Source organism: Hibiscus syriacus, unplaced genomic scaffold (assembly GCF_006381635.1).
Source record: "Hibiscus syriacus cultivar Baekdansim isolate YM2019G1 unplaced genomic scaffold, ASM638163v2 tig00110813_pilon, whole genome shotgun sequence".
Lineage (NCBI taxonomy): Eukaryota > Viridiplantae > Streptophyta > Magnoliopsida > Malvales > Malvaceae > Hibiscus > Hibiscus syriacus.
Window position 1 is genome coordinate 738,019 of NW_024062871.1, and position 18,339 is coordinate 756,357.

At 33.5% G+C, this 18,339-nt stretch overlaps 2 protein-coding genes across 3 annotated transcripts; one reads left to right on the forward strand and one right to left on the reverse strand.

Annotated features, from left to right (window-relative positions):
- Window positions 1-10,916: 10,916 nt before the first annotated feature.
- On the reverse strand, window positions 10,917-13,910 carry LOC120141774 (BTB/POZ domain-containing protein At3g50780-like). Its single transcript, XM_039156575.1, has 2 exons — window positions 12,688-13,910; window positions 10,917-12,167 (listed from the first exon to the last, which is right to left on the reverse strand). The coding sequence occupies exons 1-2, from the start codon at window positions 13,321-13,323 to the stop codon at window positions 11,193-11,195; spliced, it is 1,611 nt and encodes a 536-aa protein (XP_039012506.1). The 5' UTR covers window positions 13,324-13,910; the 3' UTR covers window positions 10,917-11,192.
- A 2,915-nt stretch (window positions 13,911-16,825) lies between these two features.
- LOC120141742 lies at window positions 16,826-17,683 on the forward strand. Of its 2 annotated transcripts, XM_039156538.1 has the most exons (4): window positions 16,826-16,960; window positions 17,056-17,189; window positions 17,323-17,379; window positions 17,507-17,535. In XM_039156538.1, exons 1-4 carry the CDS (start codon window positions 16,870-16,872, stop codon window positions 17,519-17,521), a joined length of 297 nt encoding a protein of 98 aa, XP_039012469.1. In that variant the 5' UTR covers window positions 16,826-16,869; the 3' UTR covers window positions 17,522-17,535. The 2 variants fall into 2 exon arrangements, with proteins under 2 accessions (XP_039012469.1, XP_039012468.1); XM_039156537.1 differs by having other exon boundaries at window positions 17,056-17,379; window positions 17,507-17,683.
- The last annotated feature ends 656 nt before the right edge of the window (window positions 17,684-18,339 follow it).

Genomic DNA, 18,339 nt, shown 5'->3' on the forward strand with positions numbered 1-18,339 from the left:
ATCTAAATTAATTTATTTTTTTTATTTGTAGAGAAAATGAGCAACTCAGATTAATTGCTCAAATGGGGTAAATTCTACAGTGATGGCCGTAGGTCGCCATGTCATTTGGGCGACCTACGACGTGGCAGCATCCAGACGAACCAGCATAGGTCGCCATGCACTCCCGACGTCCTTATAGGTCGCCATGCACGCCCGACGTCCTTATAGGTCGCCATGCACGCCCGGCATCCAACGTTCTCGTGATTCTGCTACTCTACCCGGCTGCTGCTCTGCTTTGGTGCTATGCATGGGTCATGCACGGGGCATGGGATAGGTCGTCAAGCTTTGTTCACGTGGTCTTCTCTCGGCAAACCTCTACTCGCATGCAGCGTGAATTCAGCTGCATTATTGCAGCACTTATTGATGCATTATTGCAGCCCTTATTGCTGCATTATTGCAGCCCTTATTGCTGCATTATTGCAGTCCTTCAGCTCACGTGAATGGCCCATGCAAAGGTGAATAATTGAAGCAAACGGGGTGGTTGTATTATATATTGGATGGGGGTTAATGAGTTAAACATAAAAGAACGAAAGGGAGAAGAGAGCAAGGGAAAAGAGGAAGAAGAAGAAAGGGAGAGCACAACATCGAGGTAAGTTTTTAATTATTTAAATTAGTTTTTATTTTAAATTATTAGTTTGTTAGTTTATGGTTTAATGGTTTACAACATTTTAGTTAGTTCGTTTAAGGTAAAACAAAATTTTAATTAAATTAGTTTGCTTGATGGTTATATTATTGTTAGTTTAAGTTATATCATACATAAATATAAAATTATTTAATTAGTTTGTTTAATGGTTATATATTAAAAAAATAATTAATTAGTGTGTTAGTTAGTCTAATTTTTAATTAGTTTGTAGTTAGTTAAATAGTTAAGTTATATTTTGGTTGTTGAATTTATATTATATAAAAAAAATAGTTAATTAGTTTAAGTTATATAAAATAATTATTTAAATAAGTTATTGTATAATTATTAGTTAATTAGTTTATTATATAAAATAGGGTAACACAAAAATTAGTTAATTAGTTTGGTAGTTTAAGTTATATTATTGTTAGTTTAAGTTATACATATAGAAATAAAAAATTATTTAATTAGTATGTTTGATAGTTACATTTAATAAAATAATTAGTTAGTTTGTTAGTCGTTAGTTATATAAAAAAATATGTAATTAGTTTGTGTTAATTAAATAAGTTTATATTTGTTTGTTGAATTTATATATATAAAATTAGTTAATTAGTTTTTAGTAATAAATTATAATTAAAAATCATTTATTAGTTTAAGTTATATTAAAAAATAGTTTATAGTTAAAGTTTAGTAAAATAGTTAAAGTTATTATTAAAAATAGTTTATTAGTTGTTTAAGGTTAAAGGAAAATTTACGTTAACTTATATTTTAAAAAGTTTAGTTTGTTAGTTTATTGGTTTAATATATATAAGTTATTATATAAATTTTTTTGTTGTGTTGTAAAATTAGTTAGTTAGATTATATTAGTTATATTAAATGATTTTTTACATTATTGTTTACTTTTTTTACAGATTCATTCCAATGGCTGACCAAATTCACTGCTGAAACCTGACAATGAACATATTTCAAGTCATTGGGAATAATGGTGAATAAAATATTTGTTTAATGAATTATATTAATAAATATTTGAATATTTTTGATGATTGTGATAATTTTTTGTATTATTTAATTATAGGAGAACGAGCAGCGAGTCATTCGTATCGGCTACATAAAGTCCGATCGAATATTTTCGACAAAATTACATAAATCAACTTAAATGTGAAGATATAATAATTTATCATCCTATTAGTAATCATTATTATAATTTCATTATTATTAATAATTACTATCATTACAATCAAATAATTAAATATTAATAATAATTTCATTATTACTAATCATTACTATTAAATCATTAAATATTAATAATAATTTCATTATTACTAATCATTACTATCAAATCATTAAATATTAATAATAATTTCATCATTACTAATCATTACCATCAATTCATTAAATATTAATAATAATTTCATTCTTACTAATCATTACTATCAAATCATTAAATATTAATAATAATTTCATTATTACTAATCATTACTATCAATCATTAAATATAATAATAATGGTGCCTCAGACGCACAAACTCTGGTATGTATATCGGGACAATATTAGTTATGTAACGAAAATGGCGTTAATTGAACCACATAATCCGGATAAATACATAGAAATACATATATGATTACTAATGATGAGGCCTATATCTTGGTAAACTAGGACAATTGTTTTTTGAATGGCCTTTGATTACTAATGATGAGGCCTATATCTTGGTAAATTAGGACAATTGTTTTTTGAATGGCCTTCACCCCTACATAATCCGCATCTCTTTGCTTGACCTCTCTCTCTAGCATGGAAATCCATACAGGTATGAATTCGAGTGAACTCAGGTCGACCCTTTGGACTTCTGCGAAGCATTGGATTTGGTAGCCATTCATCATGATCCTTTTTGGGCCAATATGATTCATTCGGGATCTGTCTGAACGCATAGTTGTAGACATTTAATATCCTACGTAGGTGGAAGCATTCATCAACATAAGTGTATGCGCTTACACTAGCATACATACATGCAGCGACTGCATGAGCACATGGATATTTTCATGCCTGAAAACGACCACAATCACACCATTTGTATCGTAAATCAACTCTAAATGTTTGGTCTTCTCCTCCGACGTTACGGCGTATGCACGATACGACAAAAGTATGACCAACTCTGTCGAAATTATGAACAACCATTGATGTTGCCAATCGCTCATTTGCTTCCATTGATTCCACCACTATAGGAGCCCAAGTTTTACCTCTATTTATGAGACTCTCAATTTCCTTGCCTTTGTCCGACCAAACTTTAGCCAATCTAAAGTACGTCTCTTTCACTACACTCGCTATTGGGAGATGGCGTGTACCTTTTAGTACCGAATTAATGGCCTCAGTAAGGTTTGTGGCCATATGTCCGTATCTCCGACCTTCATCGTATGCTTGCGACCATTTTTCCCGCGGTATTTTTGAAGCCCACTTCCAAACACGTCGATCATCATAAAATACCTTCAAATTCTCCAATCTCTTGTCAAAATTTGGTCGACATAGTTCGTATCCTGTTCCATAATATATTATGTTAAATCGCAATTAAAAAAACCACGTAAAAATGCACAAATATTGAAAATAAAACTTACCCATGCTGACTATCTCGCTACGAATATGTGCGTTATGAAACTGGTCGATACTATTCTTGCCAATATGACGGATACAAAATGTCGGATATGCATACGGAGGTATCCAACGACTTTCTGGTCGTTCAATTACCGCCAAAATACCCGTTCCTCTATCGGAGATCAAGCAAACTCCATCTTCACGAACGACATATTGACGTAGATTGGTCAGAAAGAAATCCCAAACCTCTGTTGTCTCTCCCTCAACAATGGCGAATGCAATTGGGAAGATATTTCGCTCACCATCTTGAGCAACTGCCATCAAAAGTACATGCCTATATTGACCATACAGTCACGTACCATCTACTTGGATCATACGTTTACAAAATGGAAATCCTTCAATACATGCCTTGAATGCCCAAAATAGTCTATGAAATATTTTCTTCCCTGGCAGAAGTTGACCTTCTTCGTCATATGCGGGCATGGTTTGAGACTTCACTATGGTTCCTGGGATAAATCGCTTTATTGCTTGTAGTAAATGTGGTAGCTCATTGTACGATGTATCCCAATCTCCATACGTCAGCTTTATTGCCTTCATCTTCGCATTCCACACCTTGCCATATTTTACTTGATATCCAAATTGGCTTCGAATAGATGCAGCTAACACTGAACAAGATATCCTTGGATCCTTTTCAACCATCGCCTTCACGTATTCACATATTACATCGGAGTCCAATAGTCGGTGGTCTTGTTCGATGGAGTTTCGTAAACATGTGTGCGAACCATTGTACCTCGTGATGACCCAAACATCGTGCCTTTGATTTTTCGACACTCTGATCTTCCACTTGCACTCTGGGCCATATTTTACACACTTCGCGTATAGGGTTTTCTGGTTGGACTCTGCAACATGGACATCAATATGGCATTTGATGTAGTACTCTTTAATCGCCAGTGTAGCTTCATTTTTTCCTCTGAATTGCACCCCAACTGAAAATTCACCAGAATTATCGAATGATTCAGTCATTTGGTACGGAGGCAAATATGGCATGTCTGGGAATTCAGGTGCCCTCATCGCATCATAGTCTATCTCGTACATGCGAGGAGTAGTTGCATACGGTGCCTGAACTTCATCAATTGCACATCCACCAAAAATATTTTCGTCGCCGCCCAAAACGGGTTCTTCGGTTTCTTCATCTTCGCTTGAATCATTATGAATTTTTCCCCATCGATTTTCAACGTCAATATCAACAACCAATTTCGATATGTTTCTCGTCTCATACTCTGCTGCTGCAGATGTCCCCCCGACTTCATTTACAATTTCCAATAGTGTCATAAAACTGTTCGGGAACCTGTATGTCGACTCCTCAAACTGACTATATAAAGCCATTTCAGATGGATTTTGAGCCACACCTCTTGATGACCCAGGAACATCACATATGTTACGCACATCAACAAATAACTCAATAGCTGCTATATTGGTTGACTCATGTAATCCAACCATGGTTCCAATATCATCATCTTCTTCAAGTGGAACTGCAGCATATCTGACTGGGTTGGGCCATATCATAAACCTATACCTCAAACCATCAACTACAACTCGAATTTTTCTTTCTATCTTATGCTTCATTTCTATAAATGTGATGTCTTTTTTAACATCATATTCATTGGTTTTTCATACTGAAAAACTACTCCGACCTCATTTTCCATAATCTGTCCATTATAATGGACAATCGTGAAAAAGTTGTTGCTCATTTTCTCTACAAATAAAAAAATAAATTAATTTAAATTATTTAAACAACAATAGCTCCCACAAATTAATTTTATATAATCTAATATATTATAATATAACTTAAACTAATAAACTATTTATTTATTATAATATAAGTTTAGTTAAAATAACAAATTAATTAAGCACTAATTAATTTTTTTTATAATATAACTTCAACTTCAAAGAACAACCTAATGTACTTTTAAAGACACTAACAAATTAATTAATATTTTTTTATATTTAATAACTTAAACTAATAAATTAATTAACTAATTTTTTATATAATATAATATATAACTTAAACTAACAAACTAATATAATATAACTTAAACTAACAAACTAATAATTTATACTAACAAACTAATTAACTAGATTTTAGTTTTACCCTAAACCCTAAACTAACAAACTAATAATTTCATATAATAAACTAAATTAAACAATAAAAAACTACCTCACGAACTATGTTTGATCCTTTATCTTCTTTTCTTCTTTTTCCTTTTCTTTCTCTCCGCAAAGTTTATATGTGCTTATGCTTATGCTCCTGGATTTGCTTCTGCTTCTACCCTAAACCCCATATCCTTTATATAAAGCAAAAAAGCGTTGGGCAAAGTCATTAAATTTGATTGTTGAAGAAAATAATATTAACATTGAATCGTATAGCTATTGAGCATTGAAAGGCTACAATTAAACAACAATATTTGTTGTATTTAACTAATGCAGCTACGGATGCAGGAATCTCCCAGCTATAGATGCAACGCATGCATGAGGGATAGGGTTAAAGCTTGGTCGCGATGCAGGAATCTCCCAGGTGGAGGAATCTTACAGAGCTTGGTCGCCGGGACTCAATGGCAACCTACCATGTCGCCAGACGTGACCTACACCATGGCGACCTACCATGTCGCCGGACTTGACCTACACCCCACGTGCATGGCCCATGCACAGGAAAGAGAATCACGAGAACGTTAGACGTCGGGCGTGCATGGCGATCTATAAGGACACCGGGCGTGCATAGCGACCTATGATGGTCTGTCTGGATGTTGCCACGTCGTAGGTCGTCCGGATGACATGGCGACCTACTGCCATCACTGTAGAATTTACCCCATTTGAGCAATTAATCTGAGCACTGCATTATCTCGTGAAATAAAAACTTCGAGAGCATTACTCATTGATTTTGCCCTAAAATAACTATCTAAACCTGCAAAAATACAAAAACCTTATCAGTCCCTTAAAAACGTTTTACTGTCACATACAAGACAGGTATCGCAAAGCAATGTCACTTTCAGCTATGGTTTCCATTTTCTTGATTCAAGGGAGAGAGAAATGATTAGAAACAAAGTATTATACGTAAAAAAATAAATAATAAAAACAATGAATTCAACCACATTTGGAAGATCCATTAAGGAATATTTTAGTCAGTTTTGTTCAATTTATGGAATGCCTTTGAAGCAAACCTGTGACAATTAACCCTGCAAAGTATACCATGAAAAAGAAAACAAGTGCAACAGCAGGGCATTGACTTTGTTTTTCCACTGATGTAAGAGCATTTAGCTGAGGCTGATTGAATCTATGATGATTCTTAAATGAGTGCTTATCATTTTCTTTTGTTTTGGGTTTTTTTTTACCTTACATTCAATGCCTGGTAAACGTTACTTTCTTAGACGTTGGAGAGGGAGAGGATATTTACATATATTGTCTGAGGACTCAATCAATATCACCTAATGATTCGGGCTTTCAGTAGGCTCAATTCTCGAACCTTCTTTTACAGGACAATTCAATGGGTCGCCACACAGTGCCGCCAAGTACTACCTCTCCACAATGCTTTATTTGTCTTCTTTAGGGCATATAAATTTACTTATTCAATGCCAAAGGAAACAGACGAAAAGTTTGTATGAATGCTTTCAATTTTCATATATGGCTTAGAAAAACATAAATAAATGAAAAACAAATAACCCCTCTATAAAAGGGTGCATCAGCATTTAGCACAAAGTGGCAGTGCACAAGACACGCTGTAGTGTGCCATATCAAGAACCGTCCACCTACCATGACTCTCCAGATCTCGCCATCATTTTTTGGGTATTGGGGTACTTTTTTGGGGTAAATTACATTATTTCTCATTAAATTTTACTCTTTTCTCATGTTTCACTCATTGTAATTTCAATTCTTTAATTTATTCACTAAAATTTCAAATTGCTCCTATTTTGGTCACTATAAATTATTTTATTATTATTATTCTACGACGAGACATTTATTATTATTAAAATATAAAAATAATTTAAATTAAATAATAAAATAATATTTTCACTTCTACACCATATATAGCATCATCATCACCCTTTCTTGTCATTGTCGACCTTCGGAATCGATAATTATTTGATCCCAAATTGTACCAAGAGACTCGATTTGACACTCTGAATATGAATTTGGTGGTTGTTTCATCGAAAAATATCTCAAAATTAGTAAATCTCGACCGAAATATTTAAGTTTCCTTATTTTCGATCTTTTATTCATGGAGTTCAGAGTATTTCCGAAAAAATAGAGGTTGGATTCAGACTCAGGGTGTAATGCCCCAAATACCGATTTAAGGACTATATTGAAATAATTCAAAAATATGAGGATTGATTCTTTTAAATAATAAAAGATAAGAAGGATTAGGATTAATAATTTAGACTAAATTGTGATAATGGAGTATTAAGAGGGCATTTTGGTCTTTTAAATGAAAAAGAATTTAAAATGTATTTGATGGGTATTAAAGAAAGAGGAAAAGGGGGGTTAGGTTACAAAAAGTTTTCTTTCTCTCTTTTCTTCCTCTTTCCCGTAACCAAGCTCATCCATAGCTAAAAGGTAAGCTTTCAAGTTGATTTATTCCTTCAATTTTTGTTGATTATCAAATCCTTGTATATGATGGAAGCTTAAGGAAGGTTTAGATGAGATTAAAACTAAGTTATGAATGAGATATTAGATATTAAAGAAAATGGGTTTTTGAGTGATATGTTGGAATAGGAGGGTTTATGGATGTTTATTGGTAAAATTGACTTGTAAATGAGGTAAATGAAAGATTAGAATCTTATAATGAGTTTAATAATAAGTTGGAATTTTTGGTGTGATTATAAGAATCAAATGCATTTGAGATATGCTAGATGTTTTAAGTATCTAAATGAAGTAAAGTTAGTAGGGTTAAGTAGAGAAGTGTTACATAGTATTGTTAGGGGTAAATGAGAGGAAAATTGGCCAAAATTGGATAAGTTTTGGGTTGAAAACTAGAAAATTTGGGCAGGGGTATCGGTACTGTTCTATTAGTACCGATACTATAGGCACAAATTAGGCTAAATCAGCTGGGAAGTATAGATATTGATTCAACAATATCAAAGTAAGGTAGTATCGATACCATGGTAGGGGTATCGATACTGAAGGGCCATAAATTTTAAGTTGGACTGATATTGTTGTAGAAAGGTTAATAATAAATATTTTGATTAATGTTTAAGTTATAATTGTTAGGAAATACACTAACAATTGATATTACGCATGTATTTAATGAATGTGGGATATATCGAAATCAAGCTCCCGAGGCAAGTAAGGCTAAGGGCAAGGGTAAAGTTCCGGAGTAATCATCCTTACTTTTGGACACTTAGAGAGGAAAGATAGGTGAATACATTTATTGTATTCAATTTAGATGAAAATGATTAGAAATAATTTAATGTGTTGTTTAAATGTTAATGTATGCTTTACTGTAATTACTATGTTTTATTGAATATGTGGAAAGGATATTGTGTATGAGTTTTAGAGTATAAATTGCTCTAAAAGAAATGAAAATAATAATGCATATGGGTGCATTATTGACATGAAAGGATGCCATAGTTGAAATGTATATGAGTACATTATCAACAGAAAAGTATACTATAGTTGAAATGCATATGGGTACATTATTAACAGAAAAGTATACTAAAGTTGAAATGCATATGGGTGCATTATCAACAGAAAAGTATGCTATAGTTGAAATGCATATGGGTGCATTATCAACAGAAAAATATGCTAAAGTTGAAATGTATATGGGTGCATTATCAACAGAAAAGTATGCTATAGTTGAAATGTATATGGGTACATTTTCAACAGAAAAGTATACGATAGTTGAAATGTATAGGGGTACATTTTCAACAGAAAATTACACTATAATTAAAATTCTTATGGGTGCATTATCAACAGAAAACAATGTTATAGTTTAAAGTGTATAATGGTGTATTATAATCATGAATGGAGGTTACAAATGAAAAGAAAGATTCGTGACAATTGATTATGATAATTGGGAATAAAATATTTATGTATATACAAGGGTTTATTTACTATATTATGCTTCATGAAGATATACTTAACGTGTGTATTTCCGCGCTTAGGTAACATCATAAATAATCAAGTAACGAGTGAAGCAGTAGCAACATATATCATTCACCAAGGTTGACTTATCAATAACATTAGGACGGTAGTAAACCTTTTGTAAACTTGTTGGCATGTAATTAAATTTAACATAACATTTTGTAATGTGTTTTAATTAATACTTATTTATTATGTTTATTTATGTGGAAATTAAGTTAAAACAAAAAAATTTAAAGACTTTACAAAATGAGTAAACCGAGTTTTAAGTGATGTAACATTTGTATATGTATACGTAAAACTTATATATGTATATGGGTGTTACACAGGGTATCGATGGCAGGCGACGTTTTGATTTTCTCACCTTTGATCAGTTTTGGAGCATGTTTCGATAAAAAAAATGGAAGTTAGAATTAAACTGAGAGCGTCGAGATGAAGCGACTGATGAAATCTGAGACCAAATGACCACCATCTATAGCAATCAACGGTGGCATCCAACGTCGACGAATATTGGACTATCACCATATGTTTTTATTTTATATTTAAAATTATTTTTATATTAAATAATAATAAAACATATCACATTGTAGTAAAATAATAATAAAATAATTCAAAACGACTGAAATATGATCAATTCAAAATTTTAATGAATAAATTTAAAAATTTAAACTACAATTAGTGAAAGAAGAGAGTAAAATAATGATAAAACTTACACTACATTTTATTTACTTTTAGAATAAATCAAAGTGATATAAGACTTTTTGAGGCGTGAGCAATACACCCAGGGGATTAGAATAGGGTCATAACTCTTCATAGGCTTAGGCTGCACCAGTGCTACTTCTCGCTAGCCCATGTAGGGTTGTAGGCCAGCCTTAGCCTGGTACCTGTAAACTAGAGACAGGGTATCACAATTTTTAATTTTTTAGATAACTGACGTATTGCATTCCATTGTCAATAGTGAAATCTGTCTTTGAATTTTAATGGAAAAAAACATATTTATCATGTGTCATAGAAGATGGAGTTTCGGGGACAAATATAGTAAAAGAAACAGTAATAAGAATAGTATGCATAAATGTTAGTGATTGGCAACCAAGAAAATGACAGAAGTGTAAAGAACTCTTTGGCTGTAGTACAGTGACAGCCCTTTTTTCTTGTAAAATATACATTAGAAAAGCAAAAGTTATTAAAATGTAATCAGCCAAATAAATATCATATACATTTGTTTGATTTCCTATATATATATATATAACAGTTAGCAGCTAAAGATGCGATGGGGTATTTCCAGAAATCAAGTTACTTTTGCCTAGTGATTTAGTTTGCTAGCCAAGGAAGAAGCATATGAGTGTGGAAGCATGTGGTGTGGGCCAGTAAAGAAGGAATGATTCAGGGAATTCAATTATACAAATTCTCGAAAGTCGCAAACTCACTACCATATGAATTGCACAGACAAATTAAGGATATGCAAAGTTGAACGATAATATCACTGTTGGGCCTTTATCTTTGCCTTGGTTGGACTATTGGATGTTGAACACTTTGCAGGTTCACAATAAAACACTGCGAATCTTGAAATTGAATATCTTTCTGAGAATTGCTAGATCAAAACAAAGTATGTTACATACATTACATATTTAAATTCTAGCAGAAAACATAACCTGAAGCAGGCCATATCCAAGGAGACTCGCCAACGTCAACTCTTTGGTAATTGAGAAATAGTGCAACAGGTACTTGCCAGAGCACACTTGGTATCGAAGAAATACGGCAAAAGGTTATTCCAATTAATTTACATATGGTTGCACTTGTGTTTGTTGTTTCTTTAGTCTTACTGCTTTGAAGTCACTGAGCTATCAGAGTGGAGTACATTGCCTTTGGCGCCTGCATAAGGTTTGATGAAAGCTCGTCGCCACCATACCTCGAAAGCCCTCTGAAGATTTGGACAGTTGTTTCCAGCCTTGAGAAAACTGCCCAACCAGGCAACCAGAATACTCTGCTGATCCTCTAGAGGCAACGTGAGAATCGTCCTCCCAATGCCTTCCTCCACAACTTTCCGGTCAAATGACCTGCATCCATGTTGCAACCAGTTGTAGTCATTGATCAATGGATGCAACCAGGTTTGTAACAACAATTGGCGGGTGTCCTTCACTGGTAACAGCTCCCCTTTTCCAATTCCAACAAATAACCTAGCTGTAATGCAGTTAACAGGGTATCGAGACACAATGGGCAGCTTTGAATGTAATGTAGCCAACTCTTGCTGGCTAGCCCAAATTAATGCAAATTCATCTGCTGATTGCCTGTCAGCCAAAATCTCAAGCAACCATGTGAGATTATCTGCTTCCAAAGCTATTTGTTTCACCACAGGTTCTTCGCTGTCCGTGGTTTTATCAGTTGATTCTGGTTCAGCTGCTCGTTTGAACAGAGATAAGAGTGAATCCAAGCAGCTTTTGCACAAAGTATAAACAGTTTCATTGCAGATGTCAGTTGGACCAGCATAACTTGGGAGGCTATTATTCTCCCTAAGAAGCTTCAATACTATAGATTTCATTTCACGCCGGCCTCTCTCCTCATTGCTTTTAAGAACAAGTTCCATTATGCGAGAAATAGTTTCGTTGGGGGGATTATAGACATTAGAAGAGATGCGCTTTAATACTGGGGTGACCACGACACCTTCACCTTCACCGTGTAGCTGCAAAACCGAAGAGATCACCTTTTCTTCTTCCTCTTTGCCAACCCAAGGAACTGCTTCCAAGTACTCCAAGCATGATTGTATGCACGAGTTAAAGCCAAGGAGCTCAGCAACCTGCAAAGAAGTTCACGACATGCATGCGAAAGAAAAGTTTCATAAAAGAACAAAACTAATTAATACACACCATCTAGCTAGCTTCACTTATAGAGAAAGAGAGACATTTAACAAATACGTAATACACATGTTGAATTTTTTTTTTACTAAACAAACTCTTAGATATCCAGCAACGTCTACTTGGAAAAACAAATTAATCAAACCACATCACAGGATATGGTAAGCTAGAATCCAAGTACACAACCCATGCACCAAAATTTAGGCACATTGATAAGAGGAAAAGAAGGCTATAGATAGATTATATTGGTAAGAAGTTTGCAGAGTAAATCCAGTAAGAAATATAGGGTCTCAAAATAACAAATGGGGCACAGAGTGCAGAACTGCCTTCAATTGGAGCTTGAAACAACAGTCTTTTCACATGCATTTATCAAGTTCAAAGAGATATGACAATAGTTGTGCACAATATAACAAGATTCAGCTCCTAAAAATAGAAGGGCCATAGCCTGAATGTGCAAATTACCTTGAGAATACGGAGCACACGTGAAACACTTTGTTTCATTAAACGCAGCTTCATTTCTTTGCAGTACATCAATCCCAAAGTTTCGACATAACTTTCTACATCCTCGCAGTCACCAATTTCAAGGCAAGACAAATCAGACTCTTGTTCAGAAAGTTTATCAGTGAAAAAACAGCTATGCTCCAGTAGAACTTTCTTGTGGACGCTCAATTTCACACGAAAACCTTGCTTCCCAAGTAGAATCACCTTCATATCACTGGTTCCCGGTTCACCGTACTCAATTGCCACATTCCTAGGCATATGTTCCACCTTAGGCCTTGGCACTCTCTCCGGAACAATCGGTGTACTAATACCATGATTAACAGGAGTAGAAGTTCTTTGATCATCATAAGTAACTGCTGACCTTATCGGGGTGTTCACTGACTTCTTCTCAGTTAGTGGGATTTGATTCTTATGAACAGTAATCTTGGGTGCTGGTGAGGAGGATTTGGGTTTGTTTAGAGGCTTTTGAGATTTGAGAGTCTTTTGGAACACAACAGGAGATGGACAACACCAAAAACCTTCAGGGGTCACTGCAATTGGGACATTTCTAATCTTGGGTTGGCCTTGCTCTACCCTAGAAACTCTAATTTCAGCCATTTTCAGCACCAACTCAAGGCATCATTTTAAGAAAACAGGGCACTGACTCCCTAAAGTTAAGAGTTGACAAATTAGCTCTTTCCTAACAAAAAAAAAGACTATATGAAGCAGCCTAAAACAAAGTGTCAATTTTTATTTTCTGAAATAAATCTGCCAAGAATTGAAAGCACTCCAACTTACAGCTTTCCTAAGAACATACTTTAACAATAATCTAAAATAAGCATATATTAGCACTACAAACAACAACAAGAAGTCCCAGAAAGTCGGGGAAAGAAAGAGATCAAAAAAACAAAGCAAACTCTTCAGAGATTCTCCTATTTCTCACTACATATAAAAAATCCCAGCGAGAAAAAGGGGAATCTGGAAATAAACTTGAAACAGGCATAAAAGAATAGTACTTGTTATACCCAGCAAAGAGAATCTTGAAAACTTCCAAACACAAAAACCTGAGGAAAAGGAAGACTTGTGTTAATGTGTAACCTGGTACCTCCTCCAAAAACCCATCTCTCAGTCTCTTATTTGTAAGCCAGTGGGTGCCTTAGAATGATTGATTGAAAGCTCTGGTGTTAAGGCCAACTCCAGCGCTGCCCTGGAGTGGAGTTGAATTACACTTTTATTGCTTCAACGCTGCGCCACTTTGCTACTCTACTTTGAAGATCGCTACAGTATAACGCTACATCTAGCGTGTTACTGTAGCAACGCTGAAAAAATTTTGTTTTAGTTTTTTTATTTTATTTTATTATATTAAACATAATATAATATATTTAAGTAAATTAAATTATAAGATAGATAAAATATATTAAAATTAGATGAATAACCTAATTAATTTTGCTCTATGAAATATACTAATTGAGTATTTGGGGAATGAATATATTAATTCGGAGAATTAAAATAAATAATTATGTAACTTATATTTTTCGCATTATTATTATTAATTGTAATTTTTTTATTTATTTGTATTTTTATAATGTTATTTATAGATGTTTTATTTATATTTTTTATCTTGATATTTTTTAGAAATGTATATATTTTATTTTATATTTACAAAATCAATATTATAATAGTTAAATATTGTGAATAAAATAGAGTTTGTGGTAATGTAGAGATAGCATTAGAGATAAATTATTGTTTCATCTTTAAAATAGGGATAAAAATACGCTAGAGTAGAAAAAGGGCGGAAATGACCTAAGCATAAAGGGATCCATTCATCTCAGACTATGCCCGGGCCATGATAACGAGTAAAGCGTCGCACTTTAAATCTTTTTTGCGCAGGGGAAATAGAGACCCACAACAGCTAAAGCAAAAATAAATTAAAACACCAAAAGAAGTTGATACATTGCGGTTTGGTTCGTTTTTACTTTACTACTGTTTCTGTCTCATCTATGCTTTCGACAACTGTTGTTTTACCACTGCATGCCTTTGCCACTCTGAATATTCTTTCTTTTGTTCTAAAAACACTTTCCTAGTCCTATTATAATCAGCCAAGCTTCATTTTTTAAATGTCTCTCACCATTTTTCTTTTCTTTTTTTTAAAGAAAATATTTTGCCAAACCCCATAAATATTCTGGGTTCTTTTCTGTCTTGGGTTGTTGCTTTTATGAGACGCTGCTGGATTTTCGATTCGGGACTGAGCATTGTTTTCATTTATAATGGTGGGGGTGAGTCAAACGACTAATTAATTGCAAGGTTATTTATTTATATGAATCTGTGTTCACCCCACTTTAACATCTAATATTTAGATGCGAGTGAATCATAAATGCTATTGAAGTCATACACTAACTATTACTTGATATATCAATAAGACCTCAGAAGGTTAAAATCAAACTAGAAAGGAAACAAATTAATATCTTTAATATCCCATCACACTGGCAAATTACTTGGATTCTAATAAACCATTTTCTTAATTCAACTTCACAAAGTGTTAGATAATCCATCATTTCCTTGATCCCCTTTAATGTATCTCTTTGCACTCTCTGATTTGCCATAAATTCAGATCTCAACAAAAGTTTCATTATGGACCCATCTGTCATTAGGAAATAATAATAATACTAATAATGAAAGAGACATCTTGATTCAATGGAACATGAAAATCTCCTTGCTTTATTAAAATAATAAAAAAAGGAGTATTGCATGCGGCACTTTTTCATAGAAGATGATGAAATTAGTTATATCCAAAGTCTCTTTTTGACTTTGGGTTTTTCTCATCTATCTCTCCTTTACCTATTTTTTAGAAAAGCTCTGCCTTAATGCAATAATGGAATGCTCAGCAATGATGTAAAAAAATATAACTAAGAATCATTAGCAAAGATGGAATGGGTGGCTGGAAATTTGGCCCACTTTTACCGCTCATTTTAATCATGCATCGTCGTCCCCGCTGGACTGCTGATGGAGATTACAGTAGCCTTTAACTCCCCTGTCCTTTACAGCTTTTAATCTTGGATTAAAAGCATTCTGACCAACATGTTGAAACATGGAGTTGGGAACCTTATATGTAAATGTCTCAAGTAGAGTCGGTTAAGTTGCCTACTATGTCTGTGCTGAATTTTCGATTTTGTCACATTTAGGGGTATTTATCGAGTGAATTGATCGTCAATTCAACAGTACTCGACTAGAAAATTATTCGACTCATACTTGATTTGACTCGTTATTTATTAAGTTTGTCAAAATTTGTATTTTTTTTAAAATATATTAAAATCTAGTAATACTATGAGAAGCTTAATATAAACATAAATAAATAAAATTTAAAATAGTATGAGAAATAATTTTAAAGTCTAAACTCAATATTAATAATCCAAAAATACATCAAACTAATATATTAAACCCATTCTTTAAAAATAAAGTTTAACAATACATAATTAATCTTAAAATAATGTATAAAAAATATTAACGAGCTACTCGCGAAATTATTAAATCGAGTTAGACATTGTTCGACTCAACTCATTTAAATCTCAAGTCGAACTCAAATTCAAATTGAATTTTAATCGAGTCGAAGTACTAACAAACTGCACAACTCAATTAGCACCCCTAATCACACACTGTCCGTGTGCTCATGGTACCGGCCTTGTTTCTTTTTTAGCATGTGGAAAAACTTGGAGATGCTGCTTTCTCGTTCCTTCAAAAGCTCTACTTATTACAATATATTATATATTTAAGTGACATTTGTATTACACGTGTGTAAGGATTTTTCAATATGTAGGTTTTTGAAAAATGAATGAATAAATTAATTAAAGAATATAAATAACATACTACTGATTCATTTATCTCATAAGGGAAAAATTATAAAACAGGTTTGTGTATGCAAGATGATTGTATGCCCAAAAAACCATGCCCTCAAAAAGAATGTGATTTGCAGAGAAAATAAAGCAATTTTATTAATATTATATATTACTACAAAATGTTGCTGGTGCATTGAATGATGAAAAAATATAAATAAATAATTAAGCTCAGCTACCTGAAAGCGTTGACTATAGTAATAGGTTGCATATCATCTTTATCTGTATACACAAAGCATAGAGTTAACTTTGTTTCGGTATTCAGATCCAGAGAATGGCGAAACCCAGAAAGCTATTCAGCTGCTGCTCTCTGTTAATGGCAATCATGTTTGGTTTGTCTTCATCTGTTCAGTTAAATGACCCTGGTACCATACTTCCTGATTATTGTTTTTCTGTTTAATAATATTGGGTTTTTATTTTAATACATGATTATTTCTTCCTTTTCTTTTAATTGGCATAGATTGGTACTTCTGGTTTCCCCTGTATTCTTGTGCTTGTATTGTTAATCTGCTAAATTGGAGAATCTCCCCAAAAGGATCAATCAAACATATTGCAAAAGTAGCACTGTGCCTTGGAGTGGTCTTGTTTCTTAAGGTTGTGGTTGAAGATTTTGTAAGTATGATAGCTGGATTCTGGTCATTAGATTTGACCCAGAGAGTTGTTAGGGAGAAAACTGGAAGTTTGTTGGTTATCATCTCCATGATTTTGCATTTGTTATCTTTATCAGAACCGAACGATCACAAGCCAGGAAAGAAGAGGGAAGATGGGAAAGCTGTTGCATATGGTGAGACACTAGAACCAGTTTTGTTTCCATTTGCTTTGCTTTATGAACTTTCAACTTTCGGGGTTGAATGTTTGAGATGAAATAAAGTGTGTTAATTAGTGTTTTCTGATTAAATTTGTCAAAACAGGAATGGCAAGCTTAGTGGGTTTCAGTTACGGGCTTCCGTTTGTGTTCTTTGTGATTCAGAAAGGGGAAATGCAGTTCTGAAAAAATCTACCATATACCATACCAACACACTTCAGTCATCTTAGGAACTGCTAGAATTTTGCTAATGAACCGATAAACATTACCATATTTCTGATTGTCCTTCAATCAATCGGCTCATATCATTGATATGAGAATCAACTTTAAACATGTACTTGCAACTGTCTCTATCATACCTGATATCAGATCATACAGCCTACTCAGCAGAAGCATAAAAGCAAACGTAAGGTGAGAGCAGATTTCTGTAAATCAAAGTGAAACCTGGTAAGCCTATTGTTGACAGAGAAAAGAATTACAGTACCTCCAAGATAATTCAACTTTCGTGGAAATCTGCCGCGCATGGGTTTCCCATATATGTCTCTTGCATCTTCATGATCACTATCGAAGCGATAAAAGTTGATCACGTCTCAGGTCGGCATGTTGAACGGGAACAGGTACATCCAAGTTGCAAACTCTGAAAAGATATGTAAATAATTACAAGGAAAATTATCAAAATAGAAAACAAGGCCAGGTCCTTTCTACTGAATTCCAAGGCCTGTTAAAAGAATCTTCGGAGTCTTAAAACATCAGCCCAATGAAGAAAAAAAATTCAAGACACATAAAAGGAGTCACAAGTTATCACAAATGTTCACACATCGTACTTATAGTTCTTTTGAATATATCATTATATTTGTTAAAAAAATAAAAAAAATCAGTTTATGCTAGTGTAAATTATCTAAGATTTCAATGCTCGAAAGGACTAAACTTTGTGGCTTG